The 18938-nt window shown below is 42.7% G+C and overlaps 1 protein-coding gene across 21 annotated transcripts in view; it reads left to right on the top strand.

Moving 5' to 3' along the window:
- The window catches only part of EIF4G3 (eukaryotic translation initiation factor 4 gamma 3), a 152347-nt gene that overhangs the window by 75417 nt on the left and 57992 nt on the right, over positions 1-18938 (top strand). For 9 of the 21 annotated variants that reach the window (XR_011804627.1, XM_027443099.3, XM_027443094.3 and 6 more), the window contains 6 exons: positions 802-834; positions 8354-8374; positions 9223-9402; positions 9859-9973; positions 14015-14115; positions 16792-16914. Coding sequence is in view for 20 of the 21 variants with exons in the window: in XM_027443099.3 (XP_027298900.2) it covers positions 802-834; positions 8354-8374; positions 9223-9402; positions 9859-9973; positions 14015-14115; positions 16792-16914 (573 nt within the window). In the remaining variant the exon portion in view is untranslated. The remainder of the gene's footprint in view (positions 1-801; positions 835-8353; positions 8375-9222; positions 9403-9858; positions 9974-14014; positions 14116-16791; positions 16915-18938) is intronic. The other 12 variants (XM_072026777.1, XM_072026775.1, XM_072026776.1 and 9 more) reach the window with 2 other exon arrangements.

Here is an 18938-nt window from a genome sequence, read left to right as displayed (position 1 = left end):
ATGTTTACCGAGCATGTTAAATTCTGAATACTTTCCTCCATTTGTAAACCAGGTGGGTGGGAGGTGATTTTAATGGCCTGAGCTCATGGCTGGGAACCAGGACCTCCTGTTCTCCAGGCAAGCCCTGCCCTGCTGCATCGGGCTCCCAGGGGCACCGCGGGTTAACCTGTCACCTTTGGTTTCAGAGGAGGGTGACAAATCCGACCCCTTAAGGAGAGGGGTTGGAGGATTTTATCGTGATCCTCTGTGGAAAAAAAAAAAAAAAAAAAGACAAAAAGACAATGAAACCACACGATGCACATGTAAAGAACTGCCAGTTTGCCTTGCAGAGAGCCCGCAGCCCCCAGCCCGCAGGCTGTTAGCGCCCACCTGGCTCTTACCTGCTAGGCACCAGCCTCCATTCTCCGCTCCCACCAAATTTTTGGAACGGCTCTGAGTCCAGCTGCTTCAACCATTTACCTCCCCCTTAAACAGTTTAAAATCTTCACCGCTGCTTGTTTTAATTTTTTTTTTTTTCCCAGGCAGGGTAAAGAATGCCTGCATTCATGCCTAGAGCGCCTTTAAAATGAGCGGCAGCTTTGGCTGTATATCCGCCAGCTCTCGAGCAGCACACTTCCCCGTAGCGGTGTTCACTCGTTATATCTCAGTACCTGTCTGTCACTGTCCTGCAGCAAAGCTTTGACTGTTCGTGGTTTTTCTTGTGGGTTTATTTTGCATAGAGTGTGACATTTTGGTTTCGTTGTGGTGTTTCTGACTCTTTGTGCCTTTCCTTTTGTGTTTGTTTCTCCCGCCTTTCCTCAGTTTGCAGCGGGGCCTCGACCTGCCCATCATCAGGTACAGTACCCTGCCCCTTCATTACCATCCTAAACTAATTTGCTGGGGGAGGTGGGTGGTCGGAGGTTGTTCACCCACTAACTCAGAATGAAGGCTCGCTTTGGAAACCAGCCTCGTTAGTAGCTACTAGCACCTGCATAACCTCGCTAACAAGCTGCCTGCAACGCAGAGTAACACTTAATTCCTGTTCGGTGTCACTGCACTCATTAACCACCTTACTTACGCTATTTCCGTAGGAAAGGAGAACATGTATAAATTATTTCCAGGTATGTGTGAGATTTGCTTGTCTGTTCAAGTCACAAAAAACTTTGGCTAATATTTCCCAAAGCAGCCAGCACATTGTGTTGCCTGAGCTGAAGACTTCAACAAGAACTGGGTGCTCAGGTCCGTAAGAAAATCCTACTTTTCAAATGGAGAGCAAGGCAAATGATTTTCCAGTTCGTACATTTCTTGTGTGATATGCCTGGTTATCTGTTGTCATTACATTGCTTAATGTTTTCTTTTACTCACTGTATGAAAGCCAGACGTTAGGAATCTTCATAGTATTCCTGCCACGTGACTTGAACATTGTAAGGAATCACTTAACTCAGAAGAACGAAAATAAGGAATAGCTCTGGCTCATGAAACCCGGGGGTAGCACTTGTTAATAGGGAGGCTGACATACTAAAAGTGCTTGCTGTGTGGCAGGATGGATGCACACGTCTGTTTTGGCCTATTCATGGTGCCCAAAGCTGTCTTTTCCATCACCTCTGACATTCATCTTTGCCAAGGCCCTTTTTCACAGTTCATCTGGGGACTAATTTTGCTTCCTCTTGTAGCTTTGGAGGGGGCAGAGCTCGCCTGAGTGTAGATACGCAGAAAAGTGGAGGAGAGGCGTGACAGTGGCAGGAAAGGTCTCCCAGATTTGGTTGTTTCCGTGTCGTTCTTCTTTCTCTTCGCTTGGAAAGGAAGAGTCTGTTTTCACAAAGTTAATGGGAGGGAAACTAATCCCATTAACTCCAGTGATGTTGGGACAGGGGCTTAAGTCCTGGAAGGCTTGTTCCATGAGAACCGCATTGTTCTCACATCGTTCCTGTTAGTCTGAGCTGTTTGATGCTGTAGAGGTGTGCGCCTTCGGGAAGGTCCTGCCCCAGGACAGCAGGTAAGTGTGGTGGGCACACACACTGCCACCACCCCCCAGCTTTCCACCTCAGAGAGCAGCATGCAGGCAGGCACCCTTCCAGAGCAGGGCAGAAAAAAAAAAAAAAAAGGCTTAAAAAGTAGAATGAGGCATTTGCTGTACTTGTTTGCTCACAGGCAAACATCACGTGAGAGAAAGAACTGATTTTTGTGCCCGGCAAGGGATTGCATTGACAGGCAGTGGTGCAGGAATGTTTGCAGGATTACTGCGCAGTGTGCAGGATGACAGAATTAGTATCTTGTTTAGATACTTTTGTTCTTGACCTTAACTTGAGGTCTGTGTTTATATTACATGATACTGAAGATGCATTGCTGTTCAGAAACTCATTAGTTCTTTCATAGGTTGTTTCCAAGACAAAGTATGTATTCAGTGTGAACTGTTTAATAGTCTCATAAAAATTACCAAGTTCACCACAAGCAGAATCTGGAACAAGAGCCTTGAATCTGGAGGCAGCTCATCCTTGCAAGAAATGATTTCAGTGACTGGTGGCCTTACTGGTAGGGCTCTGCCACCCGTCTGTCGCGGCTTGGTTTAGCAATTTTGGACCCAGTTATGGCCCTCCTGGGGGTTAAAATTTGTGATTTCCCAGTTTGTTTTCCTGAATATAACACTACATATTTAATTGCGTTCCAGTTAGATTTGGACTCCATGAGGTCTGCTTGTAATTATCTGAGAGAAGCTGTCACTGTTAGAAAAACACTTCAGGCCTTATCCCAGTGATATATCTGCCATGCAGCGGAACGGGGCAGGCACAGCAAAACCTGGGCTTCAGATGAGCTCCTTGGTTCTTTGCATCTGAAACTCAATCTGTGCCCATAATTCCAACTGGGGATGGAGAAGGGAGTTTTTGCCACCCAGCCCTGCAGAAGGGTCGTGGCTGTTGAAGTGAATTCATCACACACACAGCACGTAGAACATTCGTGAGTCTGACGTAAATGATTGTTCACACGAATCAGGCAGCTTTAACATGCTGGAATACCAAAAGGCTGCGTAACGCAAGCAGCAGGCTGCCAGGCTGAGGCTCTGTAACCTAAAAAATCCAAAGTAAGTACATCGACCGGAGCGATAGTGGTATTTGTTACAGTGACATAATGTGTTCTTCTAGGAAAGCAGCAGCAAGATGAGGTTTGCAACGATTTCCGTGTGATGCTATTAACATAGGCTTCTTATTGATTCTGTGTCTTTCTCAGTCAACTAATGGATTATTCTTTAATGTTATTTCCTGTAATTATTAGATCTCTAAAGTACTCAAATTAGCATGATTTAAGCACCTGAAGTTGACTGGCAACTTCATAAGCAATTTATTTTTGGATGGAAATGCTTGCCCTGACGGTTTCAAGACAGTAGTTGCTGTAGAAGGCGTAATCAATGTCTGTGTGATAGAAAATATGAAAATGAGATTTAGGATGCTAAGAAAATATTAAGATGAGATTTAGGATGCTATGCTAAGTAAATAGTGGTTGAAGTGTAACGAAAATAGTTGTAGTGGTTCTGATTAAAAGTTAAATGTGCATAACTAATCCTTGATTCCCGTAAAGCAGCTATCGCAGAAACACTGGGAAGTCTCACTTTCTAGGAGAAAGCAAATGGGTGTTACAGCGTTTGCAGCAGTGTAATTAAATATGATGTCAACCTCTGTTTTTCTTTAAATGCCAGGCTTTATGCACAACCCGCAGGTTTAGCTACAAGACTTAGCTACCATCCTGTCTGGGGCTGGCATTCCATTTCCCATTTTGTGCATGGAGCATCCCTGTCTCTTCTTTATTTCTTTTTAAGCAAAGCTGTTGAGTCACTTTGTTGCTTCTGATCCTCATGAAATACAAATGAAAACAGCAGTTTTCTTTTAAGCTGAAGTCCAAAGCGTAAAATAACTTTTAGTTGAAGAAGCGACTTCAGGAGTATGAGAGATATTTTAAAATGGATGCTCAGAAGAGGCCAGTGTAATTAAAAACAGAAATAAGAACAAATAGAAACTCCAATGTCATTTTTCTCTTTCTGACTTATAATTGTATTTGAGATTAGTTTACTAGCTATGGCAGGCTAATTTAGTTTGAGGTTGCAGTTGTAGTTTATTCCAGTTTTAGCTTGGGGTTACTTGAGTTCTTCTGAGCGTAGCTTATATAACAGCAGGCTGGGTTCGCCCATGCACTGTTGTTAAAAAGCCTCACAATTTGAAGAGGTCAGAAATTTACTCCCTGAGTACGTTTGGTTACTCAAGTCTAACCATTTTGTAGCTTCTTGAAATATCTCGTGTTAGAAAGCAGTCGGAAAAGGTTGCCATAATCACGTCTCCGTCTTCATCCACAAATATGGAAAGGAACTACCAGTTTAAATCCCATGGTTGACACAAAAAAGGTGTTTTCTTCCCCTATTTTTTATTTATCAGTCAGTAAATAATAAGATTGGGAAAACCTGAGGTAGGAGAAGTGCTTTGTGGCCCAAGGGCTGCTGCTGAGCTGCTGGGAAGCCGAGATGCGCAGCGGGCTTTCTGCTGCAGCTCCTGCTCCTGGCACCTGGTTCTGGCTTGGGGCTGCAGCTCCTTGGCCAAGCTGTGCTGCAGGGAAAAGTGAAGTTGCATCTGATCCTTCGAGCTAACCCGGGCACTGCTCCTTCCGTCTGCAAATAGACGTCACTCCTGCTGCACTGCCAACACCTCCTCCTCCCTCTCCCAGGCCAGATTTGGGACCAACACGTCTGCACGTGACCAACAGAGCTGTCTCAGGATGCCACAGGCTGGACTGAAGCAGAGCACTTGGCTGTGCCATTTGATTTGATTGCACTGATGACACCTTCTTGAACTTCCCGTTTGCTGTCTTTCTAACTTTGGCAGGGCTTTGTGGACCCATCACAGTCGCCAGCCTTGATCTGGTCTAGAAATAAGGAGCCCAGCACCCTGCACGTGCTCTGGGTGAGGGTCTAGGGTTAGCGTAGATCTGTCTCCGGTGCTCTTAGCAGAGAACGTTACTGCTCTGTACAGCCTTTAGAGTGCACAGCAGGTGTTTCACAGGCATTTCCCTGGAAGCGATGACTTAAAAATCTGGAGTAAATAGAAAATCAATTAAAATGCAGCGGAGGTTTATCAGGAGGTTGGCACTCTCTTTGATCATTGATTTTTCTAGATGACAAACATGATGCCTCTTACTGGCTGGCCTTCAGCAGCCTTTTGACACAGGGTCATATGGGAAGAAAATTAAGTGGGAGAAGATGCCTAATAAGAGGATATGGGGATGGATATAAGGACTGATGAAAACGTAAGTGGCAGGGCAGTGCTGAGAGGGTAGGCAGGAGGTTAGTAGTTTATTTCCTTAATAATTCTGTTAATTACCCTGGCACAAAAAGCAGGTATGTGTCTGCAGCACACTCAATGAGTGGGAAGATAGAAAATGGGGTTAGCAAAGGGAAGCTGTACAAGGAGGACAAGCACGATAGAAGCAAGGCGTAATACAGCTGTGCAGAGCACAAGCCTTTACACTTCAGTGCCAAGGAGAAGGTTTTGTTAAATCAGGTATTGTCAGATAGGACCACCTGTGCAATGCAATCTTCAGATGAACAAGAAAAGTTATTTCCAGTTGAGATGGGGAGTTATTGCTGTTGTGTTAACTACTGACAAAACCCTTTCTGGAGCATGAGTGCAATTCTTTTTTTATGTTTATTTTTCCAAAACGATTTTTTGAATCTATTTTGCACTAATTTGACCACCCTGGCTATATAGCAGGATTTAATCTTTGAAGGAAGTAGTCAAGTATTGCAGTTTTCTATCAGAAGCTTTGCTGCGGCCCAGGGTGCTTTCATGGCCCTGCATGGGAACTCCGTGTGCTCCATGCTGAATCCTGCACTTTGTGGAAGAAATAGAGGCAAAATATCTCTGTTTTTAATCTCCTGGTATTCTTCTGTGGACATCATTGGCTTTACTTGAAAACGTTGGCTGTGCAGGCATCCGTTTGACCTTGCAAGATGAATCTAGCAAATCAAGTCAGAGTCAGAGTTGTCAACATTTCTACAAATGACTTTGAACATTGTTAGCTTAGTGTTGGAGGGACAGGATCAGGTATATAGCATAAAAAAAGTCTGACAATGGGATGATGTTTGTTTTGAATCATAAAACCCATGTATAAATCAATGCTCCAACACCTGATTTTCTTGAGAATTGTAATTTTACTTACAGGAACTGGAATAACTAAAAGTAATTCAAACTTTGCTGGAGACCCCTCTGCTTGGCTTTCCAAAAGCTTTGGATGGCTTGTTACTTGGAATGATGGATCTGCTTTTCTTCTTGCTATGTCCTTCCCAGAAGCAATGAGATCATCTTTGTTTTTTCTTTTTTCTTTTTTTTTTTGGGTCGTCTTCTCTAACTATGAGCTGCCTCTGCAATGGCTCGGGCAGTACAGCGTGGTTTTGGAGAGGTGGTGGGCTTTGTTTGTTTGTTTGTTTGTTTGTTTTAACCCAGAGTTTCCTTGTTGGAGGTTCTCTCTCTGCTGTAGAACAGCTTAGCACTACCCTGGTGTTATTTCTTACTTGATGTAAGAGCAAGCCTGTGTAACACCACCCATGTTGGTGTACAGAGCACGCTTTCGTTCCTTCTGCAGCTGGAAGGAGAGCTGGCTTGCGTTCCATGAAATGGAGTTTCTTCAGCGTGTCACCCCACACATCATGTTTCACGATCTTTTACGCAGCGGTTCCCAGTAACAGAAGCAAGAAGTTGTCTGTAAACCAGGAGTTTCCATTGCTGTAAGATTTTCCTCAGTCATTTCAGTTTCAGGGGTGTGTTACTCAGCAGGTTCCCTAGGTGCAGCTGTGTAACGTGGCTGGAGGAGGGCAGGCTTCTTGTTGGGCTCACGCTGCTGGAGGACTCCCATCCTCTGTGGCCAAGGCTTTTCTGTGCCACCCTGACGAAGGAGTTACTGCTGCTGCAGGGGCTGCTCTCGGGGCAGTCTGCAGCCCCTCTTCGCTCTGGATAGATACAGAATGGTGGTGGCTATTGAATGTTAGCTTTTTCTTTCCCTGTTACACTTTGGGTCTCTCCACTAACAGATGAGAAGTGGTCATTATTCAGCAGTTAGTGGTGAACGAAGGAAGGACCTGATTTCATTCACTCCCAAACCTTCGGTACAGTCCCTTTCATGGCAGACTTACTGCTGATTCTGTAGTTTTATGAGTGACTCCGAAAGTAATGAAGAGAAGCAATAATGAGAGAAAATATTTTAGATTTCTTTTTGGTGTTTCTGGGTATTGAAGAATTGCAAGCTGTAGTTAATCTCATCATGAATTCATCGTCTATCCTTATTCCATGTAACGCTCATGTAGTTGCCCTGCATCTAGGCAGCCACTTATTTTTTATTGGCACAGGAATACGGCAGCATGTTGCTCTTCTGGTTTTCTTTCTGCATCCTCACTTGCAGATTTTTACCCCCAAAACAGTTGCCTTCTCCTCATTCAGGTTACATTGTGCAGTGTGCCAGTGCCAGTTCTTCATCTGGATTAACAGGGTTGGACGTCAAAGCATTGTGGTCATTGTAATTGTATCTGGACTTCTGCACCAGGGAGTTATCATTGGCTTTTCTGGAGAAAAAATTGGTATGGGAACAACGTAGGTATCGTGGTCTTCAGGAACACCACAATGACCATTTTAATTTCATTGTCACATCAGGTATAGAGGCATCACAGGTTCCTTCTGCCCTACCTCATTCTTTCCAAATGCCAGGACAAATAAGCCCAGCTCCTTCCTTCGTTGTTTAGTGATTGCCCTCTTTTTCTCCTCTCACCGCTCGCGATGTGGTTACTCACAGACTATTTCCATTGATGCACTTCATCACTCAGCAGTCTTCAGTGTGATGTATGATGACCTAATTTATTTTTATTTTTTGCTTAGCAATTAAATACATGGCATTTCTTATCCTTCCAGTCTGGGTGCAGAAGTGGAGACCAAATCCATGATTTGAGCTTGAGTTTTACTGCTTTATCTGCTATCTTTGTGTTACTGAAAGAGACCGGAAAGGAAAAATGTTTAATTTAGGAACAGAGTAAGCATAAAGTCTTTCTGTAGTATCATGTTTTCTACAGTTAATCACAGATTATTTTTTAAAACTTTTATATTTCCATGTCAAACTTTTCTAGGAGAGTTTCTGACCCCTGTCCTGGGATTCTGGTAGAAGAGTCCTTGCACCATGTCAGTGTCTGTCATGCTGGTTCTGTAAGAGATTAGTCAAAGCAGGGTAGAAAGATGAGTGGAATTGTGTGCAGTTAGGGTGCATGTTATATCCTATTCCTTCCTATTGATCTGTAAGCTGTTCCATTGGCTTTCTTTCTGTTTCCTGCTGCTTTCTTGCTTCGTTATTGAAGGGAGGATTCAGACCTATACAGGTAATTTTAACTCCTGGTTCTGCATGGCATAAGTGTCTCTTTATCACTTGTATCATTATTCCGTTAGTGAATGCATTAATGTCTGATGCACACCTTACCAACTGAGTTTAAAGATTATTGCCAAGACTCTGGTAACTAGAGCAAGGGCTCCAGTGCCACGAGCGCTCCATACCGTGGATGCTGATGCCTTTCCCAGCGCTTACAAGCTGAGACCTGACCACGTACCACTGGGTTGCTTGGTTTCCTGGAGCTGGTCCACTTGCGTGGGGCATCACTTCATGCAAACATGGTAGAAGATTTTGGTGCCACCCTGGAAGAGGTTGCCACCCTTTTGGAAACAGAGCACAAGAGAAGTCACATGTCTCAATTGGTACAAAGAGCAGGCATGAGGCATCTCTTCATAAATCCTGGATTTAGCTGTTCTGAAGTTACACAGAAACAGTTGCCTTGATGTTTTATTTTCCTGGCATATTAATAAAGGTGGGTTTTTGGCAGTCAACCCACCTTATCAAAGCATATTTGACAGAAATAATTTTTCTGACGGTCGCTCTGAAAGCTGGGGTGTATAATTCAGTAGATACAAACTAATAGATAGACTTCAAAGTTTCACATTTACTCTTACCTTTTACTACCTGGAAAAAATTGAAGGTTATAGCATGAACTTAATTTTTACAGATAGACAGCGATTGTCCTGCAGTTTTCTGAATGTGTGGCAACCCTTTGGAAGTAGTACTGTAACTACAACATATTGTCTGCCTTTGTAATTATACTGTAATTTTCCTCCAGGAAGTTTGACCGATTCTTTGTTTTCTCTCCTCTCTCCTTCCTATGTCCCTTTCCTTCCCTAGTTTTTTCAGAGGCCTCAGATACAGCCTCCGAGAGCTACCATCCAGAACAGCAGCCCTTCCATCCGTCCTGGTGCACAAACACCGACTGCAGTGTATCAAACCAACCAACACATCATGATGGTTAATCATCTGCCAATGCCGTATCCTATGCCTCAGGGCCCCCAGTACTGTATACCACAGGTAAAAACACGTTTTCCAGACACTTAAACTGAAAAGCAACCTGTGCTTCATCTGGCTTTTCTCAAGACCTGCTTCAGCATTGGGAGAGGGAGAGATAAAACTGGTAGTTGCATATTTCAGTTCTGTGCTTCTTTATGAAGTATCTGTTGGTCTGAGCATGGAGGAAGTAAGAATAAATTTTTTAGGCTTGGCATCTTCTCAGAAACAGTGTGAAACTAAGCTCCTGGAAAATGCTCTGAATGTATTTAAGTTGATTTAATAGCTCTACAGTTACTCTAAAACCTTGGACCTTATAAAAACATGATACTACTGAAAGCAGGGGGATGACTTGTCATTGTTAAGAAGCGTGATAATCTGATCTTTATTGATTTTTGAGGGCTCAATTACAGTTTCTGTATGTAACAGCATGTCATTGCTCAACTGTTTGTAAACTGATGGTTATTTTTTTCTTCCTAGTATCGTCACAGTGGCCCTCCGTATGTTGGGCCCCCACAGCAGTATCCTGTTCAGCCACCAGGGCCAGGCCCCTTTTATCCAGGACCAGGTCCTGGAGAATTTCCCAATGCCTACGGTAAGTTCTGGTTAGAGATTTCCTGTAAGTATTTCCTGGGCGTGGTTTTCTCTTGTCAAGTTGAAGATCTATAATACCAAACTGGATTAGCATTTGTTTGAACTTCAAATAGCTGCTTGATTTGGTTGTGTCACAGCCCTTATTATTCACTCATGAAAAATTCACAGTAACGGAGTTTCGTTTGTATGAATGCTCAAGGAAAGGCTGTAACTTGTAGAGCTACCCATAATCACATGTGAGTAAGAATAGTGGCTATTTATTATTCCCTGCTAAATCATTATTATTTATTAAGGTATTGTGAATACAACTGGCAGCCCTGGTTTCCACTGGTTTCTCTCAGTATGTGCAGAGCAACAGAGCATTTAACATTTCTTGTTCCTGTGTTCCCTGTTTGGCATTTAGAAAGCGAAAAGAACAAACCATCTGGCTTAATTCACTGGTCTCATGCTGCAAAGAACAAGTTAGTCCAGTAAAAGAGTTTATAACCCATACACAGGCTGATGTTTGCCCTTTCAGGACACGGTTCCTAGTTTCACCTCTTCTCAAGCAAAGAGCTCCACTGACAGTGGTTGCCCACAATAGCTGTGTGCTGTGGTTGTTTGTTACACTATAGTCAATATATTTGACTCCCTTCCTCAGGTAATCAGGTTCAAAGACACCACTAAAAATCGAGGGGTGATCTGTCCAGCGTTGAGCATCCCTTCCATCTGCATCTTGCTGGTGGTCCTTGCCTCCTGCAGGACCTCAGAACTGCCTCTCATTTGGGTTCCATTGAGTAGACCCCATGTGTCAGTGGGAGACTCTCATTAGGTGTCCCGTGACACCTCTTCTCTTGGCAGACGTCTTTTATGTAGAAGTAATTAAGCCCTTAGTTACTTCCCTTGTGCTGCTGTGTATGATGCATATCATACTTGCATCACAGTCCCCTATAAGGTTTTCTGTGGGATCCGTCGTTCAGTTGTCATTTAAAATAAATCAGCTCCTGTAAGCTCTGTTTCAATGAGCTGTAGAAACTGGTATCTTGCAGGAATGTGCATTTTTTTCTTTTTTAATTTGTCTTGCCTTGCTCGTGTATGGGAACATTTGAAAAATCCTCAGGATGATTCTAGTAATCACCCCTATGTACTTTTTTCTTTCTTTTTCTTTTTCTTTTTTTTTTTTTTTAAAGAATTTTCGCTTCTCAATATCAAACTTGAGATATTTTGTTCAGTCTGCCTGCTAGCCGCCCACACAAATTCTGTAATCTGTTGGGGTCGACGTGTTATCAACTTTCCATGCAGCTTTAGCTGTTGGTATTTCTGAGCATTAGAAGTGAATGATTACCTTCCACCTTCCAGGCTGAACAATGATGGCCATGTGCAGTTGGCAGAATTGCATGTTTGTTCTTCACAAATTCAGTTTTATTTTAAAGGGGAGAAGAGCTCCAGTTGCCTCCCTGCTTAACATTTTGAAAGGTCATGAGTCTTTTTTTTTTTTTTTTTTTTTTTTTTGAATTTGGAGTATATAGAGCTAGTGGGACTACTTCGAAAGATATTCATGAAGTCTTCAAAGACTTCAGTTTCTGAACGAATGGAGAGACAGCAATTACGAGGCAGTTAGTTCCTGTTTGCTTACCTGGACAAATAAAGAGAATAAATATTGCAATGGCTCTTTAAATCTGATCCACTAAATGAGGAAATTGCCTACATATTTGTCATTTGAAGTTTTTCTTCCATTTCAGGTCTGCTTTCTTACTTTCTGCTCACTTAGTGCATTTGTCTTCACTTCTGTAATTTGGAAAAGGTTCCCTTCTGGTTCCTTTTTACTCTTGGAACTGCCTGGTTTCTTGCACAGCAGCTTGTAATCTTTTAGCCCCAGCTTGCTTCCAGGTTGCTGTGTCTGCACAGCATCAGTGGGCAAAGCTGGAGGCTGGGTTTGATGTCTGGATTGCAGCCCTGCCTCACACAGAGCGTTTTCCAGGCAGGGAGGGTTTAGCCAAGGAAGAGAGGGTGATTGCAGGTTTGCTTGCACTCATCCACCTTTTCCTCCTGTTTCTCCCTTGCTATTTATATAGGGCTGAAAATATTCTGTCTCTCACCAGGTGTCTAAGCATGGTGCTTCTCACAGCACTGGGAGACAACTAAATGCAGAGTACTGGTGTGGATGGTGCTGCTGGCAGCGGCCTTTCCCTTAAACCTCAGAACTTTGCAGCAAGTGTGTAGTGTGGCATGGTACGGAGTGGCTGCTGGGCATCAAACTCACTGCAGCATGACAGGCTGTAAAGGAAGTGATGAGGAAAAATACTGCAGAAGACTAAACGTACTAAGATGAAAAGTACTGATTTTTCCTAAACTGTATCTCAGTTTTGTAATTTATTGTTCCCACATATCAGTGAGCTTCTGTGATACATTGGGAAGACCTTGAAATGATGAATGAAATGATTGTGTGAAATGAACACTGACCTGAAAAGGATCAATATGTGGGGCAGAGAGCAAAGAAAGTTGCACTGAAAAATGCTCTTGACTTGTTGCCACAGAAGCTGTGTTCCTTCCCAGAAGTTACTCTTCCTTTTTGGGGTTTGATTTTTCAGAGTACTTTTCATAAACAAAGAGTTCTTCCTTGAGGTACACTGTTGGTCTCTCTTTCACATGGATCGTGTTACAGCTGTCTTACTAGGTCTGGTTTCTAGGAAACTGGAAATGAGGAAAATTAACATACTGCAGGGCTCCCAGGCTTGCTCGTGTCCTCTCATGTTACCCAACCTCGTGTTGTACACCTGGCCAGCTTGGCCAAAGCATTAGTCGGAAGAGTTTGAGGCTGCACAGCTCTTTTTCAGGAGAGAACGGGGATGCTGACAGAGGTTTTGCACCCCGAGGCCAAAGCAGATCTGAAGTCACACTGCTTGCCACGAAGTTCAAAATGAAAAGATTATCGAGTCATTTAGAGTTCCTTGATTGCAGTGTCTGGGAGTGAAGTAATGCGGCGGGCTGAGCTTTTAGCAGTGCAGTGTTAGTGCCTTCCAGTGCTTTCTGCTTTCAACTACCTGCCTGCTATTTCAGGGGAGACAAGTTCTTGTTCTGGGCAGGGAGTGAGAAAGCCTGCTCTGAGCTTTTGCTTTCTAGCTGACAGCTTGAGGAGTGCCTCCTTTGAAGATGCAAGTCCGATTGTGCTGGGCTGGGTTCGTTCACTTTCTTGGATTTCACCATTTGCTTGAGATGGTAGTAACCTCTTCTGGTTATAATGTTCCCAAAGACATCAGCACAATACAGATTTTAATTCCTATTTAAAGGTTAGTTCAGCTGAAGAATAAATCAGATTACTTGAGAGGCAAATGAAAGCAGGCAGTCCATCTAGCATCCATGCTGAGGAAACAAACAAACAACAACAAAAAAAAGCACTACATTTGCCTATATCTAGTAGTACGTAGACAAGAGACAGCTCTGCTATGCCGCTTCTATTTATGTCTGGCACATCTTGAAAGAACTCAGTCATTTTGAGCCTGTCTTTCTCCATAAAGAAAAGAAAATGAAACCATTGGATATTATGAATGTAATCAACAATGCAGTGTAATTTTGCAATAATAACCATGGTCATGCTTTTTTGTGTTGCAGCATGAGAAGAACATTGCTTTTAATTACATTTTCTCACTGGGCTTTAAAATAAGTTGCCGTTGACCTTGCAAATTCTTTGTAACTGTTTTACTGAATTTCTCTACAAAGGGGGAAAAAAAAACCCTTACCTTTTTGTCAGTCTAAGGAGTCCAAGGATGGACAACTTCTCTTTTCATGTCTTCGTGATTTCAACAGCCTCTCAGAAACTGATGCACGTGATAAGGAAAAAATGAAGTATCGACTTAATCTCTTGTCTTGCTGGAGCAGCAGCTCTGTTTAAGTGGAAGTGAGGAAGAGCAAGAAACAGACTGGTTTCCAGTTGGATGCTAAAAGTTCTACTTTTTCAAAAGAAGGGAGGGAGGAGTAGGTGGACGGTTTTATTCTCATGCTTGCTTTTCTTTCATTAGCAGACTAACTGTACTTCTCTTGTTTCTGTGTTGTTCTTTCCCAGGAACACCTTTCTACCCAAGTCAGCCAGTTTATCAGTCAGCACCCATCATAGTGCCTACACAGCAGCAGCAGCCTCCACCAGCAAAAAGAGAGAAAAAAACGGTAAGGGATCTTCATTGAATGATAAGTCCTCTCTGAGAATTGTCCTGGTTGTAATTAATGAAAATTTTAGCTTAAAAGTGGGATTTATCTTCACAGAGAGGCTCTTACCTTTCACTCCTAAGTTTTATTAAACATTGCACAATGCTGCAATGATGTCTTACTTTCAATTTTCTATGGGAACTTGCTGCTCTGTGTTTTGTAATGTCTCAGCCGGTCAGAAATGAAAATACTTCTGCTGGTTTTGTAACAAACACAAATGAAAGCAGCAGCATCTCCTTAAGCCAGAGGATCCTCATCTGCTTGTGCTGCTGTTCTACCGAAGAGCCAAGGGGGAAAGAGCAAACTTAGATCAGTTTGCAAGACTGTTGGGAATAGGTTCAAATTGACAAACCAGAAACTGTTCAATATTGTGCCTTGGAAAATGTAGAAAAGCAGCACTAGCAAGGTGGGGACGGATTTACAGAGCTTGAAGGAACCTGAACATGATGCTATGAAAGTGGGCAGAGATTTGGAGACCACATTTCCTCTCTTCCTAGTTCACTGGTCAGAATTTATGAGACAGAGACTAATGTAATGAAAACCTGTTTGTAGGTGAATGATGGTAGGGAATAGTAAAGACATAGTGGGTGAATGTAATGTTTAAAAAGAAAAAAAAAAGGGGGGGAGGACTTAAACTTGTGAATGAATAGTTGATTCTGAATGTGTGAAAGGGAATTTATTAATTTTACATCAGTGTGTGTGTGTTGCAGTGGATTGAAAACATCTAAAGAACTGTTTCCTGGCCAAAAAAAAAAAAAAAAAAAAAAAAGTGGGGAGAATTTGTACATCTTTCAAAAAACAGAATACTTGTATCTTGATTTTTGAAGATGAGCTGAGACGATGCTTGATCTGGAAAGCTGGAAAAGCTGAACAATGCGTTAGCTGGGCTTTCAAGAAAAGCCTTTCTTGTAGATGCTGTCATCAAAGGGTGATGCAACTCTTTTGCTACCTCTTCACTGTCCTCTTCAGTCCTGAGGAGTCTCTTTTCAGCATCCAAAGCATGACATGGCCAGATCATTGATACCATTTGAAGTACAGAGAAGTTCAGAAACATTCAGCTGTGGTTAAGACAGTTTAATGCCCAGAAAGCTAAATTCTTTGAAGCAGAAAAGCAAAGGCTTTTAAAAATGCTTTTGTCTGGATGTACTTTTTCAGTTTGCTAATGTTACAACTGAAAAAATAAGAGAGATTAAAGAAAAATGAAGCATGTAGACATACACAAATCTACATGCACTGTTAGCTGAGTACTACAAAGTTTCAGCGAGGGAAAACATGTTTTAATGACATTGACAAGAGGAAAAGAAGGTAGGAAATCCATCCTGCCAGCTCTTAAGTCCTCATTGCTGTGATCACCTAGATGTTTTAGTGGAAGAACACAAGTCTCTTTTTAATCTCTCAAAAGTAAGAGATGACCACGTCTTGTCAATACGCTAAGTACTGTGTGTGTGCTCATTCGTGTTCCCAACCCAAAGAGTTGAGAATACATTGCACAGTACTGAAGCTGAGAAATCACAAAGCCCTCCTGCAACTTTGCAGGAGGCAACTTGTTGCCAACTTTGTCAGTTGCCAATGGAATAAAACCACAACAGTTCCCAGTGACAGTCCCGCTCTAAGAAGGATTATACCTCCAGGTTTGCCTGTGGTTAGTGTATTCTGCTTGGTACAACAGGGACTTCTGCCTGCGTTTTATAGAGTGCTCAACCAAGAGGTTCTGAGGTTAACAGACGAATGATAGCACTGTCTTCAAGTTTATGGAAATCTGCCACTTTTATATTGAAGATGACTTTCACTAAAACTCTGTTCCAAATAAATTAACCCATACAGGTTGACCAGTTCCCATGCTCAGTGACATAGGGTTTCAAGTGTTTGTTGAGGGTTCAGATGAGCATGTTCTCAAGTGTTATATTCTGGATGATATTTTTCCTTCCATTTTTGGCACTATGAAGATGCTCAGATAATAAACTTGTTTCCTAAATGTTGATGTGCTTCATAGGACTTCTGTTTGTTCTTGCACTTTCCTTTCTTTGGCTCTTTAGTTCTGTTTGTTTTCTGTTTTACTGGCGTGATTTTTCTCAGCATGGAAGGTGAAAACAAAAGAACTGATTTGCTTTCTCTCTACACCAGCAGCTGGGTTGGCAAGGTCAATGAATTTCATATCAGGGCAGTATGTTTTTGTTTTGTTCATTTTTATCCTGCACTTTCCACTAACTGGCAAGCTTACTTTTATAGCTAGACCGTCCACTAAATTTAACAAGTTTCACTAAACTTATTTTCCAGAAGTAGAGACCACATTCTGAATTAAAGGGTCACGTACTGCAAGGCACGTATTTAAAATTGTTCCACAGTTGCTTTAGATCTGAGAGAATTTGAAGAGGTGTACATTTTTAGAACTGACTGGTACAGTTGATGAGCATTTTGATTAAATTAGGTTTTAAGATTAAGGGATGACATACCATGCATTTCAAGTTGCTGGAACAAACCATGTTGCAGTGTTCCTGCAGAGCATCAGCTCAGTCCAGGACGTATCATACTGAGTGTAAGGGAAATATGTTCTGTCCATGCTTCCCCTCCATAAGCCCCACGGACAACGTGTAATGGGAGGACTTGTCTGAAATATTTCTATATTCAATTCCATAGATCCGGATCCGGGATCCAAACCAAGGGGGCAAAGATATAACAGAAGAAATAATGTCCGGAGGGGGCAGCAGGAACCCAACGCCCCCCATCATGAGACCCACTTCCACACCTACTCCACCTCAGGTAACAAAGTGGCCACGTAGCCCTCTCCCAGTGATGTCTGCTTTGCTTTGCTGTTTGTTAGAGCCAATTCCTGAGTCTTCCATCCACACCACCAACTGCCTCACTCACCTGGATGGTCTTTTCTTTAGTTGTCCATGTTCTTCAATGATTTTTTTCTAAGTTTGATCATTTTTTATCATCCTGTAGCTTGTAAAATGTAGAACTGCGATGCTGCTACAAGTTCCCCTCCCCTGCTTTTGTATCAGCAGTAGTTTTTAAAGCTGGTGAAGGCTTTCTGAAGGAGTCAGTATGTCTGTGAGAGATGTGGTGTTTCCATTAGTGTCTTGTGCACCTGAGGAACATCCATATCATGCATGTGATTGATTATATATCTTAAATGGCATTGCTGTCCATACTAACGTCTTTCTGCTTTAGTGGTCTTGTTTTAGAGTAACCAGAATTATTGTAGCTCAGGACATTTATCAGAGAACTTCCTGATTTGGGCTCTGTGTATTCAGCCTTAAAAAGGGAAAGATAAAGGGAAAATAAAAGTCATTCTTCTAACATAAGAAAAAGCATAAATATCCCAAACTGATATTTTCCATAGTTCATAACTCTCTTCAAAAATTCTTGTCACACACCTTTGGGTTTCTGACCCTTTCTAAGCCTCTGTATCCTGCTTCACCTGAGAAGTCCACATGTGATGTCTAACAATTAAACTGAGTGGAAATCTGGGTCTGTTCTAGTCCTTTTTGACTCAGGGCCAAAAGAGCACTCAGATCTGCAGGCAAGCAGTCCTGACATGACCACAAGTCCACCTCAATGTTAACTGCTGGCTCTGAAAGTGGTTGCGTTATCTTATCAGGAAGTGATTTCTCTCTTTTGACCAACTCTTCCACACCTGCAGCAGGAGGAGATGATGTCTTCCTTGGTCTCCCCATGGATTTGGAAATGGAGAGGAGGCACACGGCAGCTGCTGCCCTCTTCCCTGCAGCCAGCTTGGTGTAGCTGCCGCTTTTGTATGTAATCTCCCAAAAGAAGGGATCTTCCAAGGGGAGATGGTGCTAAGCCACGAGCTGCTCAGCTTAAATGTTTGTGAACAGCTGGAGAAAAAGAAGCTGAACTCCACAGTTTGGCACAGGCCTTGGAAGTTGACATTGTTTTATTGGAGGTTATTGTCTGCTGCCCAGGGGCCTGATATAAAGACCATAAATATCAAGGAAGTTCTGCATGTGATGGGTGGGCTTTGGGTCAGAGCCTGGCTGAGGCACAGTTTCCTCTTTGTCCAAGCTCTTCCCTGTTTAATGTCAGAAACAAGTTTTTGCTAGTGGCTTTTTTTTTTTTTTTTTTTTTTTTTTTGTGCAACAATTGTTCCTGAGATCTGAGATGAAATCTTACCCCCCACATGCACATCCTGTGTCAGGATAGCTTTTCTGCTGACTGTCCTGTGCTGAGGAAAATGCACAGGCTTGTCCTGAGACACCCATTGCATGAGGATGTAAGCCTGAGGTTACAGCTGAGCCAGTGGGGATGAGGAATGGGGATCACTGAGATGAAATAAGAGCCTGGTCTGCAGAACTCCCCTCTGAGACAAATGGAATAGCTACGGCTTTTGGCCATTTCCCCAGTTCAATCAAATCCTTTTATCATATGAAGGCATCACCGTTAGCTTTGGGTCACCTGCTTTCTCTTCCTGGTCTCCATCAGGGGCAAGCAGTAGCAAGGCACCGTGCTCGAGCAATTCCCAGCTGGCTGTTTGTGCAACAAGGTCTGCAGGGCTCAACTGGAATAAGCCTTCTTCTGTCAGAGTGGTCTGATGATTTGTTGACTCCAGCTGGAAAGGGAGAGAGCAGAAGGCTTGTTATGTATAGAGTTGATTATAGTTCTTTCCAAGCGTTTTCCATGAGAGGAGATCCCAGTGATAAAAAATGTTTGAATGGTGGTGAGACCTTCTTCCCATTACTTCATGCTACATGATTTACCCCATTAGAAGTGTGGAAGGGTTGAAAACAGCCAAGGTTTCAATTTGTGTTTATGTGTGGTGC

The sequence above is a fragment of the Anas platyrhynchos genome, chromosome 22 (genome assembly GCF_047663525.1).
Source record: "Anas platyrhynchos isolate ZD024472 breed Pekin duck chromosome 22, IASCAAS_PekinDuck_T2T, whole genome shotgun sequence".
NCBI classification, from domain to species: domain Eukaryota; kingdom Metazoa; phylum Chordata; class Aves; order Anseriformes; family Anatidae; genus Anas; species Anas platyrhynchos.
Note: the sequence above shows the minus strand (reverse complement) of the source record. Positions and strands in the feature narration are given on the sequence as shown.